At 46.2% G+C, this 27365-nt stretch overlaps 1 protein-coding gene across 1 annotated transcript in view; it reads right to left on the bottom strand.

The window, feature by feature from the left end:
• LOC126209839 (uncharacterized) overlaps positions 1 to 27365 on the bottom strand; it is a 98334-nt gene that overhangs the window by 50399 nt on the left and 20570 nt on the right. Inside the window, exons 2-3 of the mRNA XM_049938969.1 lie at positions 27163 to 27276; positions 11179 to 11292 (exon numbers count right to left, since the gene is read on the bottom strand). Of these exons, the coding sequence (XP_049794926.1) occupies positions 11179 to 11292; positions 27163 to 27276 (228 nt within the window). The remainder of the gene's footprint in view (positions 1 to 11178; positions 11293 to 27162; positions 27277 to 27365) is intronic.

Raw genomic sequence — 27365 nt, 5'->3', positions numbered from 1 at the left:
GACGATGCTGCAAATGATGGAAGTACAGTTGGTCGATGGGTAAAGAAATGTGCAGTGTATGGCGATGCTGCAGTTGATGGGAGTACAGTTGGTCGATGGGTAAAGAAATGTGCAGTGTATGGCGATGCTGCAGTTGATGGGAGTAAAGTTGGTCGATGGGTAAAGAAATGTGCAATGTATAGCTATGCTGCAGTTGATGGGAGTAAAGTTGGTCGATGGGTAAAGAAATGTGCAATGTATAGCTATGCTGCAGTTGATGGGAGTAAAGTTGGTCGATGGGTAAAGAAATGTGCAGTGTATGGCGAGGCTGCAGTTGATGGGAGTGCAGTTGGGCGATGGGTAAAGAAATGTGCAGTATATGGCGATGCTGCAGTTGATGGGAGTACAGTTGGGCGGTGGGTAAAGAAATGTGCAGTGTATGGCGATGCTGCAGTTGATGGAAGTACAGTTGGTCGATGGGTAAAGAAATGTGCAGTGTATGGCGATGCTGAAGTTGATGGGTTGTACAGTTGCACGATGGGTAAAGAAATGTGCAGTGTATGGCGATGCTGCAGTTGATGGGAGTAAAGTTGGTCGATGGGTAAAGAAATGTGCAATGTATAGCTATGCTGCAGTTGATGGGAGTAAAGTTGGTCGATGGGTAAAGAAATGTGCAGTGTATGGCGAGGCTGCAGTTGATGGGAGTGCAGTTGGGCGATGGGTAAAGAAATATGCAGTATATGGCGATGCTGCAGTTGATGGGAGTACAGTTGGGCGGTGGGTAAAGAAATGTGCAGTGTATGGCGATGCTGCAGTTGATGGAAGTACAGTTGGTCGATGGGTAAAGAAATGTGCAGTGTATGGCGATGCTGAAGTTGATGGGTTGTACAGTTGCCCGATGGGTAAAGAAATGTGCAGTGTATGGCGATGCTGCAGTTGATGGGAGTAAAGTTGGTCGATGGGTAAAGAAATGTGCAATGTATAGCTATGCTGCAGTTGATGGGAGTAAAGTTGGTCGATGGGTAAAGAAATGTGCAGTGTATGGCGAGGCTGCAGTTGATGGGAGTGCAGTTGGGCGATGGGTAAAGAAATATGCAGTATATGGCGATGCTGCAGTTGATGGGAGTACAGTTGGGCGGTGGGTAAAGAAATGTGCAGTGTATGGCGATGCTGCAGTTGATGGAAGTACAGTTGGTCGATGGGTAAAGAAATGTGCAGTGTATGGCGATGCTGAAGTTGATGGGTTGTACAGTTGCACGATGGGTAAAGAAATGTGCAGTGTATGGCGATGCTGCAGTTGATGGGAGTAAAGTTGGTCGATGGGTAAAGAAATGTGCAATGTATAGCTATGCTGCAGTTGATGGGAGTAAAGTTGGTCGATGGGTTAAGAAATGTGCAGTGTATGGCGAGGCTGCAGTTGATGGGAGTACAGTTGGTCGATGAGTAAAGAAACGTGCAGTGTATGGCGATGCTGCGGTTGATGGGAGTACAGTTGGTCGATGGGTACAGAAATGTGCAATGTATGGCGATGCTGCAGTTGATGGGAGTACAGTCGGTCGATGGGTAAAGAAATGTGCAATGTATAGCTATGCTGCAGTTGATGGGAGTACAGTTGATCGATGGGTAAAGAAATGTGCAATGTATGGCGATGCTGCAGTTGATGGGAGTACAGTTGGTCGATGGGTAAAGAAATGTGTAATGTATGGCGAAGGTGAAGTTGATGGGAGTGCAGTTGGGCGATAGGTAAAGAAATGTGCAGTGTATGGCGATGCTGCAGTTGATGGGAGTGCAGTTGGGCGATGGGTAAAGAAATGTGCAGTATATGGCGATGCTGCAGTTGATGGGAGTGCAGTTGGGCGATGGGTAAAGAAATGTGCAGTGTATGGCGATGCTGCAGTTGATGGGAGTACAGTTGGGCGGTGGGTAAAGAAATGTGCAGTGTATGGCGATGCTGCAGTTTATGGGAGTACAGTTGGGCGGTGGGTAAAGAAATGTGCAGTGTATGGCGATGCTGCAGTTTATGGGAGTACAGTTGGGCGGTGGGTAAAGAAAGTTACTATGTCAGCAAATGCAGAGACAGAGTTCCATGATCAGCTACGCTTGTGACGTCCAGTCACAATCACACCTCCAGACATGCTGAATCGTGTGGATGCCATTATTCGTGCCGACCGTTCGCGCCGTGTTGTCTACGAACTTCCATTTATTTGGGCTGCTTAATGCACGCTCTTCCACAACGTTGGCGCACGGCCATGGAACGTGACGGAGACTACGCAGAAAAATAGGACATGGACAATACATGTTGATGTATATTGTCATCGAATTCTGACTCTTAACAATAAATATGTTCTGAGAATAAAATGTGGGGCATTACTTATTAAATGACCCTTGTAAATTAAAATCAAATGAGGAACATGACCAGCATGTCCAGAAATAACAGCCATAATACGATAACCAGCATGTTGAGGCTCCATGGGGTTGAGACTGGTGGGGTTGTTGACATTGCACCGAGAACTGCACAATGACGCCACAGACCGGAATGGATAATCAGTTGATGTACATCATCAGACAAGCCATGGCATTAAAGAGAATTGAAATCGTATTTCATACTTCTATAATGTACGTAGTCACATTAATTCTCTGTCATTATTTAGGCGAGAATAAACAGATGTTAGTTAAAGTGGGCCTGGCACAGTTCCTTCGCGCACCTTCCACGACGAATCATGAATTTAGTTGATATTTCTATAGCAACGCCCCGTGCTGCCGCACTTGTCTGCAACTATGGCCATACTGGCGCCGCCTGAAAACTGGCAACATTGCTTCCAGCTGAGACTTTCTTCCGCCAGTACAGCTAGGCTCAAAAACCATTTACCCACACTCCAGGCATTCACGAAAAAGCAATGAAACAGCACTTGTCTCACGAAATCGAATACTTTGACATCCTTCAAGTGAATATGCACTTGTCACATAGTTGTATATAGGACAGACTTGTGACAGATATAAATGTGCAAGGGGAACTACATTTGGCAGGTGATACAGCCTTTCTGGCTGGGTGTAAGAAGGACTTCGGAGAACTGTGGAAAGGGATGGAAAGCAACACTTAAAACAGAATACAACTTGAGGGTAAACATAACAAAGACGAAGGTGATGGGCTGGATGAGTAACAGTGACTTTGTTAACAGGGAATGACGAAGGGACGTAAGCTGGATGATACACCTCTCCACTGAAGTGTGGAAGATTAGCTAGGACGCTCAAAACAAAGGAGACCGCCTTGCTTAAGTAAAATAGCTCTCTTGACACAAGGTAATGATCAAGAACTGAGAAATCACAGTACTGAAGAATACATGTGCAAATCATAAGAAGTACAAGACTTCTATCAGAAACAGCTGATGTTCAAATTGGACAATTGTCTACTGAAAAGAATAGGAGGGGAAGGAAATCTGCTGAAGCACTGAAACAGAAGAATGGAATGGCTGGTGGAATATCTGACAGATAACCGAGGAGTAGTTCATCTGGTACTGCAAGCAGCAGCAGAGAGAGATACGAAGGGTGTTTGAAAAGTCCGTGTAAAAATGAAAACTACTTAGGTGTTTGGGGTGAACCTTGTTTATTTTTCGACATAGTCTCCTTTTAGACTTATAAATTTCGTCCAACGCTGTTCTAATTTGTTGATCGCTTCCGAATAATAGGAATTGTCCTAGTCTCCAAAAAAAAAATAGCTATTAGTTACTATAATCACATCTTTGTCCAACCAGCCATTTCTTCAAATTGGGGAACAAATAGTAGTCCGAGGCAGCCAAGTGTGGAGAATAGGGGGGATGTGAAACGAGTTGGAATCCTATTTCCATTAATTTTGCGACGTAACTGCTGAGGTGTATGCTGGTGCATTGTCGTTATGGAACAGGAATTTTTTGCGGTCCAATCACCGGCGGTTTTCTTGCAGCTCGGTTTTCAAACGGTCCAATAACGATGAATAATATGCACCTGTAATAGTTTTACCCTTTTCCAGATAGTCGATGAGGATTATCCATTGCGAATCCCAAAAGACAGTCGCTGTAACCTTTCCCACCGAAGGCATGGTCTTCACGTTTTTTGGTGGACATTCTCCCCTCATAACCCATTGTTTAGATTGTTCTTTGGTCTTAGGAGTATAGTAATGTATCCATGTTTCACCCACAGTGAATTAAAGTCCTGCGGATTCTTCCTGAACAGTTGCAAACCATCCCTGCAACACTTCACACGATTCCGTTTTTGTCAAGCGTGAGCAATCGCGGAACCCATCTTGCGAATAGCTTTCTCATGTCCAAATGTTTTTGCAAAATATTATGTACCCGTTCATTCGAGATGCCCACAGCACTAGCAATCTCACGCACCTTAACTCTTCTGTCATCCACCACCATATCATGGATTTCATCAATGATTTCTGGAGTCGTAATCTCCACAGTGCGTCCAGAACGTTCAGTACCACTTGTGCCAATTTGGCCACTCCGAAAATTTTGAAACCACTTATAAACTGTTATAATCGAAGGTGCAGAGTCACTGTAATGTTTATCAGGCTTTATTTAGTCTCCTGAGGCGTTTTGCCGTTGATAAAATAATGTTTAATCATCACACGAAACTCTTTTTCGTCCATATTTTGACAATCACTCGACTTTCTGATTCACAAGAATGTCAAACACAAAGAAATAGACCAATATGGCTGAAACTTGGTGTGCGTTCTTTCCAAAGATGCTACTAACTAAACATGACCTCGATAGGCGTCGGTGGTGCCATCTCTCTGACTTTGCACGGACTTTTCAAACGCCCCTCGTATACACTGAGGTGACAAGAGTCATGGGATAGTGATGTGTATTTATGCGAATGGCGGTAGAACGTCGAATACAAGATATAAAAGGTCAGTGCTTTGTCGGAGCTGTCATTTGTATCCACGTAATTCATGCGAAAAAGTTTCCGACAAGATTATGGCCGCACGACAGGAATTACCAGACTCTGAAGGAAGGGCGGTAGTTGGAGCTACACTACTGACCATTAAAATTGCTACACCATCTTCATCTTTTTAAAACAAATTCTGTAGGCTGAAGAGCGGCGTAATAAGCTGCTGCCAGCCTGCCCCCTTTAGGGGGAATCGAAACCCAATAAAGGAAAAAAAAATTGCTACACCAAGAAGAAATGCAGATGATAAACGGGTATTCACTGGACAAATATATGTGATTACATTTTCACGCAATTTGGGTGCATAGATCCTGAGAAATCAGTACCCAGACCACCACCTCTGGCCGTACTAACGGCCTTGATATGCGTGGGCATTGAGTCAAACACAGCTTGGATGGCGTGTACAGGTACAGCTGCCCATGCAGCTTCAACACGATACCATAGTTCATAAAGTGTAGTGACTGACGTAATGTGACGAGCCAGTTGCTCGGCCACCATCGACCAGACGTTTTCAGTTGGTGAGAGATCTGGAGAATGTGCTGGCCAGGGCAGCAGTCGAACATTTTCTGTATCCAGAAAGGCCCGTACAGGACCTGCAACAAGCGGTCGTGCATTATCCTGCTGAAATGTAGGGTTTCGCAGGGCTCAAAAATGGCTCTGAGCACTATGGGACAACTGCTGTGGTCATCAGTCCCCTAGAACTTAGAACTACTTAAAGCTAACTAACCTGACATCACACACATCCATGCCCGAGGCAGGATTCGAACCTACGACCATAGCGGTCGCGCGGTACCAGACTGTAGCGCCTAGAACCGGTCGGCCACTCCGGCCGGCTCGCAGGGATCGAATGAAGGGTAGAGCCACGGGTCGTAACACATCTGAAATGTAACGTCCACTGTTCAACGTGCCGTCAATACGAACAAGAGGTGACCGAGACGTGTAACAAATGGCACCCCATACCATCACGCCAGGTGATACGCCAGTATGGCGATAACGAATACACACTTCCAGTGTATGTTCACGGCGATGTCGCCAAACACGGATACGACCATCATGATGCTGTAAACAGAACCTGGATTCATCCGAAAAAATGACGTTTTACCATACGTGCACCCTGGTTCGTCGTTGAGTACACCATCGCAGGCGCTCCTGTCTGTGATGCAGTGTCAAGGGTAACTGCAGCCGTGGTCTTCGAGCTGATATTCCATGCTGCTGCAAACGTCGTCGAACTGTTCGTGCAGATGGTTGTTGTCTTGCAAACGTCCCCATCTGTTGGCTCAGGGATCGAGACGTGGCTGCACGATCCGTTACAGCCATGCGGATAAGATGCCTGTCATCTGGACTGCTAGTGATACGAGGCCTTTGGGATCCAGCACAGCATTCCGTATTACCTCCTGAACCCACCGATTCCATATTCCGCTAACAGTCATTGGATCTCGACCAACGCGAGCAGCAATGTCGCGATACGATAAACCGCAATCGCGATAGGCTACAAATCGACCTTTAGCAATGTCTGAAACGTGATGGTACGCATTTCTCCTCCTTACACGAGGCATCACAACAACGTTTCACCAGGCAACGGCGGTCAACTGCTGTTTGTGTATGAGAAATCGGTCGGAAACTTTCCTCATGTTAGCACGTTGTAGGTGTCGCCACCAGCGCCAACCTTGTGTAAACGCTCTGAAAAGCTAATCACTTGCATATCACAGCATCTTCTTCTTGTCGGTTAAAGTTCGCGTCTGTAGCACGTCATCTTCGTGGTGTAGAAATTGTAATGGCCAGTATTGTATATGCATGGGGCATAGCAGTATTTAGGAAATTGAATGCCCCGAGCTCCCTGTGTCTAGAGTGTGTCGAGAATACCAAATTTCAGGCATTACCATTCACCACAGACAATGTAGTGGCCCACAGCCTTCACTTAACGTCCAAGAGCAGCGGTGTTTGCATAGGGTTGTCAGTGCTAATAGACAAGCAACACTGCGTGAAATAACCGCCGAAAGCAATGTGGGACGTACGTCGAACGTACCTGTTAGGACAGTGTGGAGAAATTTGGCGTTAATGGGGTTTGGCAGCAGACGACCGACGCCTCTGCTAACAGCACAACATCGCCTGCAGCGCCTCTCCTGGGCTTGTGATCATATCGATTGGACCCTAGAACAACTGGAAAACAGTGGCGTGATCCGATGAGTCCCGATTCAGCTCTTAAGAGCTGATGGTAGGGATCGAGTGTGGTGCAGGCACCAATCCATGGACCCAAGTTGTTAACAAGGTGCTGTGCAAACTGGTGGTGGATCCATAATTGTGTGGGCTGTGTTCACATGGAATGGACTGTACCTTCTGGTCCAAATGAACCGATCATTGACTGAAAATGGTTATATTTGACTACTTGGACAACATCTGTAGCCATTCATGATCTTCATGTTCCCAAACAGAGATGGAATTTTTATGGATGACAACGAGCCCGTCACCGTGCCACAGTTGTTCACAGTTGGTCTGAACAGCATTCTGGACAGTTCGAGAGAATGATACGGCCTGCCATATCGTCCGACACGAATTCCATTGAAAATTTACAAGGCATAATCGAGCGGTCAGTTCGTGCACAGTACGCGGCACTGGCAACACTTTCGGAGATATGGACGACTATAGAGGCAGCACGGCTCAATAATTCTGCACGGAACTTCCAACGACTTGTTGGAGTCTATGCCGCATCGAGTTGCAACACTACGCCGTGCAAAAGGAGGTCCGACACGACACTAGGAGGTATCCCATGGCTTGTCATCTTAGTGTAGAACTCAACTGAAACCATAGAAATGGTAGAATATCAAAGGTACATTGTAAACTGTATTGGGTGTAGTAATTACGTGGCAATGAAATGGGTAGCAGAAGATAGGAAAAGATGGAAGAGCGTCGAACAAGTGGAAAGGCTGACGGATTAAAAACAATTATAAGGTTATTGATTGGTGACTCCATGTTGTCTTGTGCACTACGACCAGATAACAGGTATACTTGAAAAAAGAGACAGCATTGGTCGTATATTTTTTACTATTGCAAAATCGATTTCCTGTCACTGAGTGACCATCTTCAGTGCTATACTGTATAACTTAAATTGGGATGCACTGTTGTCACTAAGCTTAGGGCAATCACATAGACTGACTATGCCGACACTACACCGGGTAAAAGGAGGTCCGACACGACACTAGGAGGTATCCCATGGCTTGTCATGTGATTGCCGTAAGCTTAGTGACAACAGTGCATCCCAATTTAAGTTATACAATATAGCACTGAAGATGGTCACTCAGTGACAGAAAATCGATTTTGCAATAGTAAAAAATATACGACCAATGCTGTCTCTTTTTTCAAGTATACCAATTATAAGGTTGTGTTCCACAATATTTCGGGCGAACTGCCGGATGTTTGCAACTTCCTGCCACAATATTTCGGCGCAGAGTCTTCTGGCCATCTTCAGGTGACAGTGGCGAAAACTCTTTTTTTTCTTTATTGTTATTTGACTCCTTACAATAAGGTGGGCTGGCAGCAGCATACTACGCTGCTCTTCAGCCACAAGTTTTACAAAGAAAATACAACGGAGACACAGAAGATACAGAACAAAGTGAGGGGCAAAAAACAGTAGACACAGGAACAAATAACAAGAAGCCGTTCACACTCGACGAAAAAACACTAAAAACTGTCGGCACTTGGCACAAACACTGACGACTTAGACGGTACAGCTGAACGAAGGAGCGTGACACTAAACCACAAACACGACGGCACACACACGAGAAACTGATGGCGATGATCTCCAGCGCGCAAATATCCACTAAACATGTGCGAGTCCGGGGACCTGCCAAGAGGGGAAGAAGGGGGTGGGGGACGGAGAGGGGAGAGCAAAGATGCCAATGGCAGAGGAGATGGTAGGAGGAATGAAGGTATGGGGGTAGGGGAAGCCCAGGGGAGGAGTGGGGAGAAAGGAGGGACGCAAGGGGGAGAGAAGGGAGAGAGGGTGCCCATAGGAAAGAAACAGAGTAACAGGGAGGGAGTATCAAAGTTGGTAGGAGGGGTAGATGGAGGGGAAGAGGGCATCATCAGGGAGGGGGAGCTGGCGGAAGCCACCTTGGGAGAGGGTATGGAGTGTCGAGAGATGGAGAGCAGGTGGGACGTGGAAATACAGGTGCGGCAGCGGACGGGGGCGGGAGAGGATGGGACAGACAAGCGGGTGAGGAGGATTGAGTTTACGGGAGGTGTAGCGGATCCGTATCCATTTGAGGAAAAGGAGGAGGTGGGGGAACGGGATAAGGTCGTACAGGATCCGCGTCGGGGAGGAGAGACGGATGCGATAGGCGAGGCCAAGAGCATGGCGTTCTAGGATCTGAAGGGATTTGTAAAAGGTAGGGGGAGCGGAGATCCAGGCAGGGTGGGCGTAGCAGAGGATAGGGCGGATGAGGGATTTATAGGTGTGGAGGATGGTGGAGGGATTCAGACCCCATGTGCAGCCAGAAAGGAGCTTGAGGAGATGGAGTCGGGAGTGTGCCTTGGCTTGGATAGTCTGGAGATGGGGGGTCCAGGAGAGGCGACGGTCAAGGGTGACGCCAAGGTACTTAAGGGTGGGGGTGAGGGCGATAGGGGCCATAAATGGTGAGATAGAAGACGAGGAGACGGAAGGAAGGGGTGGTTTTACCTACAATGGTCGCCTGGGCGAAAACTCCCTGAGATCTGGTATTTAAGGCCCCTCTGGCACATGCGTGGTGGATTCACTTGGCGTTGCGCGTGCGCTATTTAAGCGCGTTCGATTCTGCTGCGCCGCGCCCCCTCCGTGGTGGAAACTCGCCGCATCGATATCAATTCGATTGTCTTCCCGCGGTTCCATCACAGAACCACGCCGGCTACGGAGGACACGAAGTTTTTCGGCGACTGGATTCCATGCCGAATTCAATTGGTAACAGCCGTCACGATTAATAAGAGACTCATTGTCAGACAGCCGTATTTCCACGGATTCATTAATAATAGAACTGCAAAAGTTAGTCGTATGGGCCACAATTTTTGTCTAATTGTAATTCATGGCATGACCAGTGGAAATACAGTGTTCGGCGATGGCAGACTTACAAGGCTGAGGAAGGCGAGTGTGCCGATGACGTCCTACAATGCGATCGTACACAGTACGCGTCGTTTGCCCTACATAAGATTTGCTGCATTCACACGGAATCCTGTAAACACCTGCCTTGCGCAGCTCTAGGTCGTCTTTGACAGATCCCAACAGCGACGAAATTTTTGCAGGAGGGCGAAAGATTGCTTTCACTCTATATTTTCTTAGTAATCTGCCTATTTGCGCTGAAATATTACCAATATATGGTAAACAGGCAGTCGTTTTAAAGGCCTTTTCCTCTTTTTTGATCCGTCGTTTACAGGTCTGCAGCGCTGTCTCCGCTTGCTGCGACGAATACCCATTCTTCAGAAATACAGTCTGCAGGTGCTCCAGTTCGGTTTGCAAATTATCAGTGTCTGAGATGACGTGGGCTCGGTGATTGAATGTCTTCAAAACACCCATCGTTTGTGCCGGATGGTGGCAACTAGCGGCTTGCAAGTAAAGGTCTGTGTGAGTGGGCTTTCTATATACCGAATTACCAAGTGTGCCATCTCTCTTACGTCGCACCAGTACGCCTAAGAACGGCAGGCAACCCTCCTTCTCCAACTCAATAGTAAATTTTATGTTTTCATGTATGGAGTTCAGATATTGTAGGAACTCTCGCAGACGATGCAAACCATGAGGCCAAATTATAAAAGTATCATCGACATATCGCCAAAATACTGTTGGTTTAAAAGTGGCTGATGCGAGCGCTCGCTCCTCAGAATCTTCCATAAAACGATTGGTCACCAGGGGAGACAAAGGACTCCCCATGGCGACGCCGTCTGATTGCTCATAAAACTAGTTAAATGAAAAATATGTAGAGGAGAGGGTGTGCTCAAACAGCGCTGTAATGTCAGCTCCAAACTTATCGCCAATGAGGTGTAGTGAGTCCACAAGAGGTACATTTGTAAAAAGTGAAACTACGTCAAAACTGACCAACAAGTCATAACTTTGCAGCTGCTATAACTTAAGTCTGAGTAGTTCGCCCGAAATTTTGTGGAACAATATGTACGCTGGGAAAGTTTTAAATCTCACAATTATCAGGTGAAATTGGAAACGAGATCGCTACTGAAGTACAGCACCGAGGTGAACTCCTCAATGCAAGGGTACTCTAATTGCTATCATGGTTTATTTTCTAATGCACTCACCGAAAACAAGACACCTGCGATGGTGGCGCCCGTCTTGAGGGACAGTCCACAGCAACAGTCGTTCAAAACCACCACCTCTGCAACAGTGGTAGGTTTTCTGGCTCGGGAGCTGCTCTGTAACAAAGGGATGATGGTCACATTTGAGTCAAAAGCTTGAAGCACGTTCAGGAATTAATGGACAAATAGTTATGAGACGTGACTGGCCACACTGATTATACTGCACATGCTTAGAAGCTTTCTTATTGCCCTCATTGTTATCGACCTAGTATTACCGTTTCTCTGAATGACAGATATGATGTGTGTGAGCACAAGTACGCTGCCGCTTCAGTGCAGGCACAACGCAAACAGGATAAATAATTTGCACTCCTTCTAGTAAATCTAACTTTGGCAACGAAAGGAGTGCAATATTGAGGCATAAAACTTTTTGAAAATCTGCCTTCGGTTTAAGGACTGACACATTGACAGATGGACGCATGTGACGTTGTAAATATTTATAAAATAATTTATTATGGTTAGCTCGCTTCGTTCCTAGAAATACAAAAATTTCTGAACTGTTTGGTCTCTTTCCCAGTGTGACACTATGATGCATATTTTACTAGTGTGAATCATACCGTTTTCATTATAACGAATAGCTTACACCAGGTACATCTACGTCTACATACATACTCCGCAAGCCACAGTAAGGTGCGTGTTGGTGGGTACTGTGTACCACAACTAGTTGCTTCCTTTCCCATTCCACTCGCAGAAGAGCGAGGGAGAAACGACTATCTACGAGGTGAGACAATAAAGTAATAAGACTGATGTGAAAAAAAAATGCTGCTTACCGTTTTAGTCAATTTTAGTGTTGTCTCCTTCAAAGTAGTTCCCTTCTGATTGCACATACTTTTTTCAGCGTGTCTGCCATTGATGGTAACATTTCTGGAACTCATCTTTTGTAATATCCTCCAAGATCCTCGTCACAGCTTTTTGGACATCTTGTGTTGTTTGAAAATGGTGTCCCTTGACCGCCGTTTGCACTCTTGGACATAGGAAAAAGTCGCGTGGAGCGATATTTGGTGAATAAGGTCGCTGTAGTAGCACTGAAAATTGTTTTGAGGTTAAAAATTGCTGTACTGACAGAGCAGTATGGGATGGCGCATTATCGTGATACAAAATCCAATTATCAGCAATGTTGGCACGGACATTAAGAACTCTTTTACGAAGTGTTGTGTACACAGTTCCACGTAGTCAGCGCGTACACAACTTTCCCACTAGAGCGCACCCCGCTAAGCACAACAGCGCCGGCGCAGCGCTCGTCCGTCTCCACACTACGAGATGGTGCTGTCTTAGAGACGGACCAAATTCTGCTTCCACCGATCCGCTTATTAATATGTAACGCAGCCAATGAGATTGCTGCTAACATAGAACCTTTTCTCCTCGCGGATCACACTCGCGCAGTGATACCTGAACGCGCGAGGTATTATAACGAGTGTACAGACCTCCGATTAGTCAGTCTGCATTAGTCTGCATTAGTCTGCATTTGTCTGTCCCAGCCTATAGTCAAGTTTCAGTCTGCGTTTAATAAGATTACCATATTCCTGTACATAGCCATGAAGATAAATTTATAAACACTTTGTCAAATATCAGAGATATGTGAGAATAAGATTAACGTACGAAAACCAAAGGAACTTCAGAATGTCAATTGTAAATAGCATCCAGAAACAAGTTAAGTAAAGTTTATGATTGTTATTATTTTAATAAATGTGTGTGAAAATTAATTAAGTTCTGTTTAAAGTTGGTCACTGTAAATCTGCTATTCTAAGCGTGGAAGTGACATTTATATCGTCTGACCTAACGGCAGAAGATAAACACGCCACGATAAGACCATGAGACATATTGCTGACACTCGCCTACTTTGCTAGAGCGACAAGTCAAATAATTTGATGGTGTGTGTACCGAAGGTCTTGCAGTACACACACCACACGAAGTCTTTTTAAAATTTCTTTGTAGTAATATTGGTTAACTGTTTGTCCAGGACGCACCCACTCTATATGAACAATTCCCTTGGAATCAAAGAAACACACAAGCATGCATTTCAGTTTTGACTTTGACATCCGACCTTTTTTTGGCCTGGGAGATCCCTTTGAGCACCATTGCGAGCTTTGGTGTTTTGTCTCTGGATTGTAACTAAAAAACCAACTTTCATCATCAGTGATAAAACCGTTCAAAAATTCTGGATTGATTTCCTTTTGCTCTAACAGATCGGCTGCCCCATTTTTCTGTCTTTCTCGCTGTTGTGGTGTGAGATTTTTGGGGACCATTTTTGCACAAATCTTCCTCATACCAAGATCTTCAGGTATTATTAGACGAACCGTGTCTCGATTGATGTTCAGTTCTTCTACAATCATTTTTCACGGATAATCTTCGATCAGATCGTACGAGTTTACGCACCCTGGCCAAGTTGACATCCCTCCATGAGGTTGATGGTCGTCCACTGCGGTCTTAATCTTCAACATTCGTTCTGCCTTCACTTAACATTTTATGCCACTCCAAAAGCCTTCTGAAGTTTACCGTAAGTTGTCGTCGCGTTTTCACCCAATTAACACAAAAAGAAATGGCATACCGCTGCGCAATATTATGCTGTTCCATTTCCGTGACGAGAGACACAAACACGTGTCAACTCACTACAGCACAACTCACGACTGAGCAGTTGCATCGATGTGCCGCTTGGACTAGAAGCAGCGTATAGACCAAGGTCAAAGATATTGTGCCTACGCAAGCCTGCAGGGTTGCGACATCTTGCAACGAAAATCAGTGTCATTACTTTACTGTCATACCTTGTATACACCTCTGTATGAGTCCTAATTTCTCGTATCTTATCTTTGACTTCCCTATGCGAAATCTATGTTGGCGGCAGTAGAATCGTTCTACAGTCATCTTCAAATGCCGGTTCTCTAAACTTTCTCCCTCAAGGGATTCCCTCTTGAGCTCTCGAAGCATATCCGTAATACTTGCGTACTGATCGAACCTACCGGTAAGAAATCTAGCAGCTTGCCTCTGATTTGCTTCGATGTCTTCTTCCAAGCCGACCTAGTGTGGATCCCAAACACTCGAACAGTACCCAAGATTAGCGTCATCTATACGGTGTCCTTTACATAAGAACCCATATCGTTCGCTACGTTACGCCCAGATATTTAAACGGCGTGATTGTGTCAAGCTGGACACTACTAATGCTGTACCCGAACATTACGAATCTATTTTTCGTACTCATCCGCATTAATTTACATTTTCCTACACTTAGAGCTAGCTGCCAGTCATCACATCAACCACAAATTTTGTCTAGGTCGTCTTATATCAGCCTACAGTTACTTATCTTTGACACCTTCCTCTAGGCCACAGCATTATCAACGAACAACAGCAGATTGCTGGCAATGCTGTCTGACATGTCATTTATGTACAGCGAAAATTGCAACAGTCCTATCACACTTCCCTGGGGCCTCCGATGAACACTCGTCGTCGAGGACAACATACTGGGTTCTATTACTTATATATATATATACACTCCTGGAAATTGAAATAAGAACACCGTGAATTCATTGTCCCAGGAAGGGGAAACTTTATTGACACATTCCTGGGGTCAGATACATCACATGATCACACTGACAGAACCACAGGCACATAGACACAGGCAACAGAGCATGCACAATGTCGGCACTAGTACAGTGTATATCCACCTTTCGCAGCAATGCAGGCTGCTATTCTCCCATGGAGACGATCGTAGAGATGCTGGATGTACCCCTGTGGAACGGCTTGCCATGCCATTTCCACCTGGCGCCTCAGTTGGACCAGCGTTCGTGCTGGACGTGCAGACCGCGTGAGACGACGCTTCATCCAGTCCCAAACATGCTCAATGGGGGACAGATCCGGAGATCTTGCTGGCCAGGGTAGTTGACTTACACCTTCTAGAGCACGTTGGGTGGCACGGGATACATGCGGACGTGCATTGTCCTGTTGGAACAGCAAGTTCCCTTGCCGGTCTAGGAATGGTAGAACGATGGGTTCGATGACGGTTTGGATGTACCGTGCACTATTCAGTGTCCCCTCGACGATCACCAGTGGTGTACGGCCAGTGTAGGAGATCGCTCCCCACACCATGATGCCGGGTGTTGGCCCTGTGTGCCTCGGTCGTATGCAGTCCTGATTGTGGCGCTCACCTGCACGGCGCCAAACACGCATACGACCATCATTGGCACCAAGGCAGAAGCGACTCTCATCGCTGAAGACGACACGTCTCCATTCGTCCCTCCATTCACGCCTGTCGCGACACCACTGGAGGCGGGCTGCACGATGTTGGGGCGTGAGCGGAAGACGGCCTAACGGTGTGCGGGACCGTAGCCCAGCTTCATGGAGAGGGTTGCGGATGGTCCTCGCCGATACCCCAGGAGCAACAGTGTCCCTAATTTGCTGGGAAGTGGCGGTGCGGTCCCCTACGGCACTGCGTAGGATCCTACGGTCTTGGCGTGCATCCGAGCGTCGCTGCGGTCCGGTCCCAGGTCGACGGGCACGTGCACCTTCCGCCGACCACTGGCGACAACATCGATGTACTGTGGAGACCTCACGCCCCACGTGTTGAGCAATTCGGCGGTACGTCCACCCGGCCTCCCGCATGCCCACTATACGCCCTCGCTCAAAGTCCGTCAACTGCACATACGGTTCACGTCCACGCTGTCGCGGCATGCTACCAGTGTTAAAGACTGCGATGGAGCTCCGTATGCCACGGCAAACTGGCTGACACTGACGGCGGCGGTGCACAAATGCTGCGCAGCTAGCGCCATTCGACGGCCAACACCGCGGTTCCTGGTGTGTCCGCTGTGCCGTGCGTGTGATCATTGCTTGTACAGCCCTCTCGCAGTGTCCGGAGCAAGTATGGTGGGTCTGACACACCGGTGTCAATGTGTTCTTTTTTCAATTTCCAGGAGTATATATATATATATATATATATATATATATATATATAAATTATTTATTGTTGGCGAATTTTCCCTAAAAGGAAATCGTTAAGCTTATGACTTTGAAGGCTTGTTCTTCTTGTCCTTCCAGTACTCCTTCATTCTCTTGGAGAGGGCCTCTTTTCTCTCCTCAGACCATTCTTGTTTGGTCCGCTGTTTTAGCGCTTCTGACTTTACTTCCCAATTGTCTATGTGTTTTCGGAAGGTGCTTCTGTCTGTGGTGTTTGTGGTGCCAATTGCTTGTAGGTCTTTTCGGACTCCTTCCATCCAGGGTGTCGAGACTTTAAGTGTCTTGATGTGTTCTAGAATTTTCTTGGTGAGTCTTGTTTCAGGGAGTCTATCTAAATGTCCGTAGAATTTAAGGCGCCTTTTTCTCATATCGTTCTCGATGTTCGAATATGCTTCTACTGTTGAGTTCTTCTGTAGTCTGTAGCCATCTGGTGTGGGTCTTCCTCCTAAAATTTTCCTCATGATTTTGCGTTCTTCTTTTTTGATTTCTTCAATTTTGATTTTCCTGTTGAGTGCTAGTGTTTCGCTGGCATACAGTATGGCGGGTTTGATCACTGTGTTATAGTGTCTGATCTTGGTGTTTCTGGAAATGCATTGTTTGTTGTAGACGTTTCGTACCATGCCTAGTGATTTCCGTGTCTTCTGTTGTCTGTCTTCGTAAGCCAGTTTCTCTGTTCCGGTCGGTTCGGTGATTTCGCCTAGGTATCTGAAGTGTGTGACCCCTTTAATTTTGCCGTACTTGGTTGTGATGTCCTCGCCTTCTCTTGTTAGGACTTGCGTTTTTTCAAAAGAGATTTGTAGGCCGACTTTCTCGGCGCATTCTTTCAGGATTTCGATCTGTTTTTTTGCTGATGTTGGGTCATAGGTCAGTATCGCTAGGTCGTCTGCGAATGCTAGGTAAGGGATTTCCAGTCTTTTCCTTCCTAATGTGACTGGTCTCCAGGTGTTTTGTCTCCTGACTTCAGCTTCCCATTCGCTCATTACTTTGTCCAGGACGATGTTGAACAATAGCGGGGATAATCTCCTTGTCTTAGGCCAGTGTGGATTTCAAAGGGGTCCGAGATTTCGCCCATGAATTTGACTTTGGATTTTGTATTGGTTAGTGTCTGTTCGATTAGTCTTCGGGTCTTTTGGTCTAGGCCTTTTTCTCTGAGGATTTGGATGAGGGACTTTCTGTCGATCGAGTCGTAAGCCTTTTTGAAGTCGACGAAAGTGCAGATGATTTTTTTGGGGCTTGTCATGTGGGATTTTATGATTGATTTCAGGTTGAAGATTTGTTCGGGGCAGGCTCTGTTGGGTCTGAAACCCGCTTGGTATTCCGAGATGGCGGGTTCCAGTTGTCCTTGCGTTCTGGTGAGAAGGCAGGTTGATAGAATTTTGTAGATGACCGGTAGCAGGGAAATTCCTCTATAATTGTTTGTGTCTGTCCTGTCACCTTTCTTGTGTAGCGGGTGAATGAGTGCGGTCTTCCAGTCGTCAGGTATGATTTCGGTTGTCCAGGTGTTCTGTATGATTTGTGTGATTTCGTTTGGCGAGTTTGGTCCTAGGTTCTTCAGCAGTTCTGCCGTTATTCCGTCTTCACCGGCTGCCTTGTTGTTTTTCAGTTTCTTTATGCAGTGGAGGATTTCTTCTTTTGTTGGTGATGGTGAGTTTCCGGCGCGTTGGCCGGTTCTCGGGGTTCGAAGGTTGAGTTAGGTTCCGGGCAATTTAGTAATTTTGAAAAGTACTTCGCGAGCTCTTCACAGTTTTCTTTGTTGGTAAGTGCCAGTTTTCCGTCTTCTTTTCTGAAGCAGAGGTTCTGTGGTGAGTATCCTTTAACTTGGTTGGCGAACGTCCTGTAGAAATCCCGTGTGTTGAAATTTCTGAAGGTCTCTTCGATGGAGTTTAGCTGATCGTTTATGTATTTGCGTTTCTCTTGTCTTATTGTTTTCGATGTTTGTCTTCGAATTTCATAGAAGTTGTCCTGTGTTTCTTGTGTTTTGTTGCTGTTGTAGTTTGTGAAGGCTGTTCTTCGATTTTGTAGGGCGATTTCGCAGGTAGTGTTCCACCAAGGGTGCCTGGGTTTTCTAGTCAGCGGGATCAGTTCTTTGGCTGTGTTCACAATTTTTTGTTTAAAGCTGGTCCAATCTTTCGCCTCTTGTTTTTCCCAGTGTTCTGTGATGTTCGATTCTCTGATCTTTCTTGTATCAAATTTCGGTGAGGTCAATTTCTTTTTGTGTTGTCTTCTTGGTGTGAGTTTGATTTTGATTCTTGTTAGGTAGTGGTCCGAATCTATGTTGGCGCCTTTTCTCACTTGGACGTCGTGGATTTCTTTCTGGTAGTCATAGGAGATTGCCACGTGATCTATCTGGAATTCGCCTAGTGAGTGGACTGGTGATCGCCACGTCTTTTGTTTCTTGGGCTTTTTCATCAGGGAGGTTGACATGATTTTGAGGTTGTTTTGCTGGCAGAGTTCGATCAGTCTGGTGCCGTTTTTGTTGGTGAATTTGTGTGCAGGGAAATTTCCTACTGTTTTTCTGTAGCGTTTTTCTCTGCCGATTTGTGCGTTGAAATCGCCTAGTAGAATTTTCGCGTTGTCTTGGGGTATTTTTGCCAGGGTGGTTTCGAGTTTGTCCCAGAATTTGTCTGTTTCTTCCGGTTTGTCCTTGTTGTCTGCGTTCGTGGGGGCATGTACGTTGATGAGGGTGTAGTTCTTGTTGGCGTGTTTGATTCGCATGGCCATGAGCCTGTTGTTGATCGCGTTGACTTCTTTTACTGAGTCTAGGATGTTTTTGTTTACTGCGAAGGCCATGCCGAGGAGTGCTCCTCCTTTGCCGATTTTCCTGTTGGTTCCACTCTTGAAGAATCTGTAGTTTCCGTAGTCTATTGTGTCTGAATCCGTGTATCTTGTTTCTTGTAGCGCTAGGATCAAGATCTTTTGACTGGTGAGTTCCGTTGTTAGATTGTGTAATTTTCCCGTTTGTATTAGTGTCTGTATGTTGAAGGTGCCAAAGTATGTGTGTGTTTTCTTGGGTAGTTTGCCAGAGCGCTCCGACTCGCCCTTTAGTACATCTCCAGGTCCCCCAGAATCCGAGTGCCTGGTTGCCGTCTTGCGACGGGTGGATCGTCCACCTGGGGTAATGTTGTTTTTAGGTGTACTTGCCATTATGCTTGTAATTCGTCTGGCTTGCGCCAGTTTGGTAGAACCAGGGATTTTCAGTTCCTGGAGCTCGTATCAGCCGCACCATTGGTGACAGACGCTGGCCAGAGTACCGGTGGTTACCACACAGACGTGTCTGGGCTTTTGTGTTAGTTTTCTTCGTTTCGCCGGTTTTTACTCCGGGTCCTTATCCTCGAGGATGTGATAGTTTTGGTCGGCCCCGAGTATTTGATTTCCTCGGTGCCACCCATATCTGGGAGGCTTTCCCCTATCCGCCACCTGGGGAGGCGCCCTATGGAGGATCTATCAACCTCACACGGGTATATATATATATATATATATATATATATATATATATATATATATATATCGTAAGTAATAGAACCCAGTATGTTGTCCTATATATTATATGATAGTGGAACAAACACTGGTAGCAGTTACTTCTGTAAAATAACTGGGAGTACGCGTACGGAACAATTTGAAGTGGAATGATCATATAAAATTAATTGTTGATAAGGCAGGTGCCTGGCTGAGATTCATTGGGAGTGTCTTCAGAAAATGTAGTCCATCAACAAAGGAGGTGGCTTACAAAACACTCGTTCGACCTATACTTGAGTATTGCTCATCAGTGTGGGATCCATACCAGGTCGGGTTGACAGAGGAGGTTGAGAAGCTCCAAAGAAGAGCGGCGCGTTTCGTCACAGCATTAATTGGTAAGCGTCATAGCGTCACGGAAATGTTTAGCAAACTCAAGTTGCAGACTCTGCAAGAGAGGCGCTCTGCATCGCGGTGAAGGTTGCTGTCCAGGTTTCGAGAGGGTGCGTTTCTGGATGAGGTATCGAATATATTGCTTCCCCCTACTTATACCTCCCGAGGAGACCACGAATGTAAAATTAGAGAGATTAGAGCGCGCACGGAGGCTTTCCGGCAGTCGTTCTTCCCGCGAACCATACGCGACTGGAACAGGAAAGGGAGGTAATGACAGTGGCACGTAAAGTGCCATCCGCCACACCGTTGGGTGGCTTGCGGAGTATAGATGTAGATGTAGATATCTGGGAGCCTATTCCCTATGTGCGTACGTTCGTTAACAGTCTGAAGTGATGTACCGTGTCGAATGCTTTTTCGGAAATCTAGAAATAGAGAATCAACTTGTTGCCCTCCACCCGTAGTTCGCAGCATATCATATGAGAAACGAGCAAGCTGGGCTTCGCACGAGAGATGCTTCCTAAAACCGTGGTGATCCGTCGTCATGAGCTTTCAGTCTCTAGGAAATGCGTTATATTCGAACTCAGAATATGCTCTATGATTCTGCAGCAAACCGATATTAAGGCCACTGGTCTGTAATTTTTGCGAATCCGTCCTGTTACCTTTCTTATATACTGGAGCCATCTCCGTTTTTTCCCAGTCACTTGGCACTGGCGTGGAAAACTGTTTAAAAACCACTCAGTATGGGCACTGATCGAAGGTCATAAATGGAGGGCGCGGTTTCGAAAAGATACTGTCTCACACCTCCTGTCTCACAGATAATCGTAATTGGTAATTGAAAATTGTAGTCACAAGCAATTTTCCTATCCGTCAAAGGCACAATAATTTCGGTTTGAAATACACTTCTCTTACGTTAACTGCATTTATTACTGAGTACTTAATGACAGAATTTGTGAATAAATCCCTGTTTTATTAACTAGGCATGATTTTGTACAGGATAACGAACGAGTCTTCAGTGTATCAGTCTTTTTGATACCAACTAACGATTTCTTGCTACACATTCGCTTTTTGACCCAGCAGTTGTACTTTCCGATCTTCTGTCAGAGACGGGAAAAGACTTGGACGGGCAGCTGGGTGGCTGGGATTGTGCCTTGATGAGAGGTTATACGATAAAAGTCAACAAAAGTAAGACAAGATCACTGGAAGTCTTCGAATTGGTTTAGGAAACGTGATATTAGATGTGTAGGTTCGTTTTCCTGTTTGGGCTACGAAATAAATGATGATGATTGAAATAGAGAAAGTCAAAATGCAGAGTGGCAATAGCAAGATCTAAGATAAATTTAAATATTAGGAAGCATTTTCTGCACGTATTGGTCTAGACTGCACCCGTTGACGGAATTGAAACGTGAATAATAAACGATTCAGACAAGAAGAGAATGTATTTTGAAATACTGCGCCAAAGAGGATCCTGGAGATAGGTAAATTTGCGCAACGAATTAGATAGTGCTGAATCTAATTCGGGAGGAAAGAAGTAGAGGGCTTCCAGAAAAGTATTGTCCCTGAATTCTGTATGTCAAAACCCATAACCCATTTTTTAAGTAAAACAAACTTTATTAACAGTCTACATCTTTATGCTTGACGTCTACATATTTATTTCTCAACATAGTCATCCTGGCGAAGAACGCATTTCTCCCTAAGGAAGACTGTCACTACACAATGTGTCGACTTTGTTGACGGAGCCACAGCCTGATCTGTGCTGCACCACTTCAGCACTATCAAGATGATGTCCTCGAGGGTGTTCTTTAAGTCCTGGAATCAGATGAAAGTCGGGTGGAACTAAGTTGGGACTTGTATTACCCTCTTTCTAAACAACTATCTTTTGTGTAAAACATTTATATAAAGCTTGAGACCACAGAGTCGATGCTCATATTTGTGCTGTCTGTGTAATGAAAGAAGATTCAACCTTTAAATCATTTGAGAGCAGCTAGGAGAAGCTTGGCTGTTCGCACATGTTCTTTTTGTTTTCAGCTATGGACGAGTAAGTATTGTGAAGTATAATTGTAATGATTTCACAATAAACTAATTTATCTTGAGTTACTTAAGTGGTTCTCTGTTATTTAACCAGTCCACATATTTATTCCACTATTAATTACTTTTACGTGACACCAATATATATATATATATATATATATATATATATATATATATATATATATATATATATATATATATATATATATATATATTGGTGTCACATCAAAGTGTTGCGTCCTCTCTGCAAGAAACGCTGAAAAATAAAACTCGTAATACAATTAATAGTGGAATAAATATGTGGACTGGTTAAATAACAGAGAAGCACTTAAGTAACTCAATATATATATATATATATATATATATTTACTAATTTTCAATGTCCGTTCTCACTTATTGTATGTGTGAAACCTGGAATCATTGAGAAAAAAAGTCTGAACGTTTTTTTAAAAATCAGTCATGCAGCAGAGAGTGGCTATCAAATTAAATTTCCTAAAATTCAATCGGTTCAGATCCTCTGTTGCGCCGGTCCCAACACCAATCTGAGACCATTGTCTTGATTCTGGTAACGAAATTCTAAAATATTTTAATTGGCTGAGGTGGAAGCTGAGTTACAGACTATATGGTGCATCGATCTACGACAGTGAAAGAAGTTGTGGATTGTTGTCCCAGCACTCACATCTTGTCTGATATTATCACGGTGAAGAAGAGGGAGCTCCGTACATGGACTAAACATTGGAATTCATGGTTTCAGTGTCCTAATCTAACTTAACATGAGGACTGATGGTCACGAAGTAGATGAATTCTGCTACATAGGCAGCAAAACAACCAGAGACGAACGGAGCAAGGAGAACATCAATAGCAGACTAGTGCTGGCAAAAAGGGCATTCCTGGGCAAAGAGAAGTCTACTGTTATCTAACATAGACCTTAATTTGAGGAAGAAGTTAATGAGTATGTACGTTTGGAGTACTGCATTGAATGGTAGTGAAACATGGACTGCGGGAAAACAGGAACAGAAGACAATCGAAGCATTTGAGACTTGGTGCTACAGACAAATGTTGAAAATCAGGTGGACCAATAAGTTAAGGAATGAGGAGGTCCTGCGCAGAATAGGAGAGGAAAGGAATATGTGGAAAACACTGACAAGGAGAAGGGACAGGGTGGTAGGACATTTGTTAAGACATGAGGGGATGACTTCCATGGTATTAGAGGGAGCTGTAGAGGGCAAAAACTGTAGTGGAAGACAGAGATTGGAATACATCCAGCAAATAATTGAGGACGTGCAAGTGCTGATATGAGATGAAGAGGTTGACACAGGAGAGAAACTCGTGGCGGGCCGCATCAAACCACTCAGAAGACTGAAAAAAGGAAAGCTACACTCCTGGAAATTTAAATAAGAACACCGTGAATTCATTGTCCCAGGAAGGGGAAACTTTATTGACACATTGCTGGGGTCAGATACATCACATGATCACACTGACAGAACCACAGGCACATAGACACAGGCAACAGAGCATGCACAATGTCGGCACTAGTACAGTGTATATCCACCTTTCGCAGCAATGCAGGCTGCTATTCTCCCATGGAGACGATCGTAGAGATGCTGGATGTAGTCCTGTGGAACGGCTTGCCATGCCATTTCCATCTGGCGCCTCAGTTGGACCAGCGTTCGTGCTGGACGTGCAGACCGCGTGAGACGACGCTTCATCCAGTCCCAAACATGCTCAATGGGGGACAGATCCGGAGATCTTGCTGGCCAGGGTAGTTGACTTACACCTTCTAGAGCACGTTGGGTGGCACGGGATACATGCGGACGTGGAACAGCAAGTTCCCTTGCCGGTCTAGGAATGGTAGAACGATGGGTTCGATGACGGTTTGGATGTACTGTGCACTATTCAGTGTCCCCTCGACGATCACCAGTGGTGTACGTCCAGTGTAGGAGATCGCTCCCCACACCATGATGCCGGGTGTTGGCCCTGTGTGCCTCGGTCGTATGCAGTCCTGATTGTGGCGCTCACCTGCACGGCGCCAAACACGCATACGACCATCATTGGCACCAAGGCAGAAGCGACTCTCATCGCTGAAGACGACACGTCTCCATTCGTCCCTCCATTCACGCCTGTCGCGACACCACTGGAGGCGGGCTGCACGATGTTGGGGCGTGAGCGGAAGACGGCCTAACGGTGTGCGGGACCGTAGCCCAGCTTCATGGAGAGGGTTGCGGATGGTCCTCGCCGATACCCCAGGAACAACAGTGTCCCTAATTTGCTGGGAAGTGGCGGTGCGGTCCCCTACGGCACTGCGTAGGATCCTACGGTCTTGGCGTGCATCCGTGCGTCGCTGCGGTCCGGTCCCAGGTCGACGGGCACGTGCACCTTCCGCCGACCACTGGCGACGACATCGATGTACTGTGGAGATCTCACGCCCCAACTGTGGAGACCTCACGCCCCACGTGTTGAGCAATTCGGCGGTACGTCCACCCGGCCTCCCGCATCCCCACTATACGCCCTCGCTCAAAGTCCGTCAACTGCACATACGGTTCACCTCCACGCTGTCCACGTCCACGCTACCAGTGTTAAAGACTGCGATGGAGCTCCGTATGCCACGGCAAACTGGCTGACACTGACGGCGGCGGTGCACAAATGCTGCGCAGCTAGCGCCATTCGACGGCCAACACCGCGGTTCCTGGTGTGTCCGCTGTGCCGTGCGTGTGGTCATTGCTTGTACAGCCCTCTCGCAGTGTCCGGAGCAAGTATGGTGGGTCTGACACACCGGTGTCAATGTGTTCTTTTTTCCATTTCCAGGAGTGTATTTCTCACGCGACGACATCGTTACCTTACACACCGCCACGTCACACGCTACTATTCGGAGCCCTGTAGCAGCAGAGTGTTGCAGCTTGCGTCAACGAAGTGGCAAGACGACCGAGTAATATACACACATCAAAAAAAAGTTTTGCATCATCCAAGTTCCGCGAAATGCTGAAGATAGACGTTGACTGTGGATATTGCATCACAGACGTAGTCCCTTTGACTGTTCAGGGATGTCACTAAACCCTCCCAAAGATGTAAACAACCATGAATGAGCAACGCCTACTGGACGGAGGGGGTCCGAAAGCCGATCAGTTCCAGTCATTCCACAAGGAAGGAGGTATACGGCTCGTGTTGTCTGTAGTCAATGCCGCGGTTAGATCGAGTCCGCGTTGTTACTTTGTGCCAGGAAGGGATCTCAACAAGGCAAGTGTCCAGGCGTCTCGGAGTGAACCAAAGCGATGATGTTCGGACATGGAGGAGATACAGAGAGACAGGAACTGTCAACGACTTGCATCGCTCAGGGAGCCCAAGGTCTACATCAGTGAATGATCGCTGCCTACAGTTTGTGGCTCGGAGGAACCCTGACAGCAACGCCACGATGTTGAATAATGCTTTTAGTGCAGCCGTAGGACGTCGTGTGACAACTTAAACTGTGCGCTACTTCACTCCCGACGTCCGTGGCGAGGTCCATCTTTGCAACCACGACACGCAGCGTGGTACAGATGGGCCCAAAAACATGCCGAATGGACTGCTCGAGAGTGGTATCACGTCCTCTTCATCGAAGAGTGTCGCATATGCCTTGAACCAGACGATCGTCGGTAACGTGTTGGGAGGCAACCCGGTCAGGCTGAACGCCTTAGGCATACTGTCCAACGAGTGCAGCAAGGTGGAGGTTCCCTGATGTTTTGGGGTGGCATCATTTGGGGCCGACGTTCGCCGCTGGTCGTCATGGAAGGTGCCGTAACGGCTGTATGATACGTGAATGCCATCCTCCGACCGATAGTGCAACCATATCGGCAGCATATTGGCGAGGCATTCGTCTTTATAAATGACAATTCGCGCCCCCCTTCGTGCACATCTTGTGAATGACTTCAGGATAACGACAACGCTCGACTTGAGCGGCCAGCATGTTCTACAGACATGAACGATATCGAACATGCCTGGGATAGATTGAAAAGGGCTGTTTATGGGCGACGTGACCCACCAACCACTCTGAGGGATCTACGGCGAATCGCCGTTGACGAGTGGGACAATCAGGACCAACAGTGGCTTGATAAACTTGTGGATAGTATGCCACGACGAATACAGGCATGCATCAATGCAAGTCGACGTCCTATTGGGTATTAGAGGTACCGGTGTCTACAGCAATCTGGACTACCACCTCTGAATATCTCGCTGTATGGTGGTACAACATGCAATGTGCGGTTTTCATGAGCAATAAAAAGGGCGGAAATTATGTTTATGTTGATCTGTGTTCGAATCTCTGTACAGAGAGTTCTCGTAACTGAGGTGAGGCAATAGTTTTTTTTGATGTGTGTACATGACATGTACTTCAACCGATATCGTGAACAAAATTAAAAGACGAAGGAATTACTTTTCAACACGCCCTAGTATATGTTACAATTTGACTAAAAGGAGGGGTCAATGGGTAGAATACATTCCAAGGCAGCAATAAATTGTCAGTTTGGTAATGGCACGAAGCGTGTGCTTGGGCGAGGGGGAGGTGGGAAATAAGGTATCAGTACAGTAAGCAGGTTGAACTGGATGTGGGCTGCAATGGTTTTGCGGCTGCCACAGCTGGGAGAGCTGCGTCGAACCGGTCTTCGGACTGTAGACAACAGTAAGAGCCGGCCGCTGTGGCCGAGCGGTTATAGGCGCTTCTGTCCGCAACTGCACTGCTGCTACGGTCGCAGGTTCGAATCCTGCCTAGGGGACTGATGACGTCAGATGTTAAGTTCCTTAGTGCATAGAGCCATTTGAACCATTTTGAGCCACAGTAAGAAAAAAAATTCTTTTGCTTGGTCCTACCGCCATAACCTGTCCCGTGGCAATGTTGCGTTCCAATATGAACTCAGTTGACACCCTAAGAAAGGCAAAATAGAGGAAGTACATTATAGAGTATGTTGAGTGTAGTAGTTACGTGGGAATTGAAGTGATGGCGAAAGATAGGAAATGCACAATAGCATAAAAAAACATTGGAGATGAGATCTCTACTAAAGTACAGCGTGTGGGTGAGGCTCTCAATGCAAGGAAGCTCCAGAACTTTAAACACTATCGCAATTTCTTTTCTAATGAACTCACCAGGCACAAGAGGGTATCGATGACAGCGGCCGTCTTGAGCGAGAAATCACAGCAACAGTCTTTGGGATGTGCCCCCTCTGGATCAGTGATTGGTTCTCTGACTGGGAAGTTCATCTGTAACAAAGGGATGATGGTCACATTTCACTTTGAAGCTTGAAGCACATTCAGGAATTATTTGCCAGATACATATGAGTTGTGACTGG

This window comes from Schistocerca nitens, chromosome 10, assembly GCF_023898315.1.
Source record: "Schistocerca nitens isolate TAMUIC-IGC-003100 chromosome 10, iqSchNite1.1, whole genome shotgun sequence".
Taxonomy (NCBI): Eukaryota; Metazoa; Arthropoda; class Insecta; order Orthoptera; family Acrididae; genus Schistocerca; species Schistocerca nitens.
This window is presented reverse-complemented; position numbering and strand designations above follow the sequence as displayed.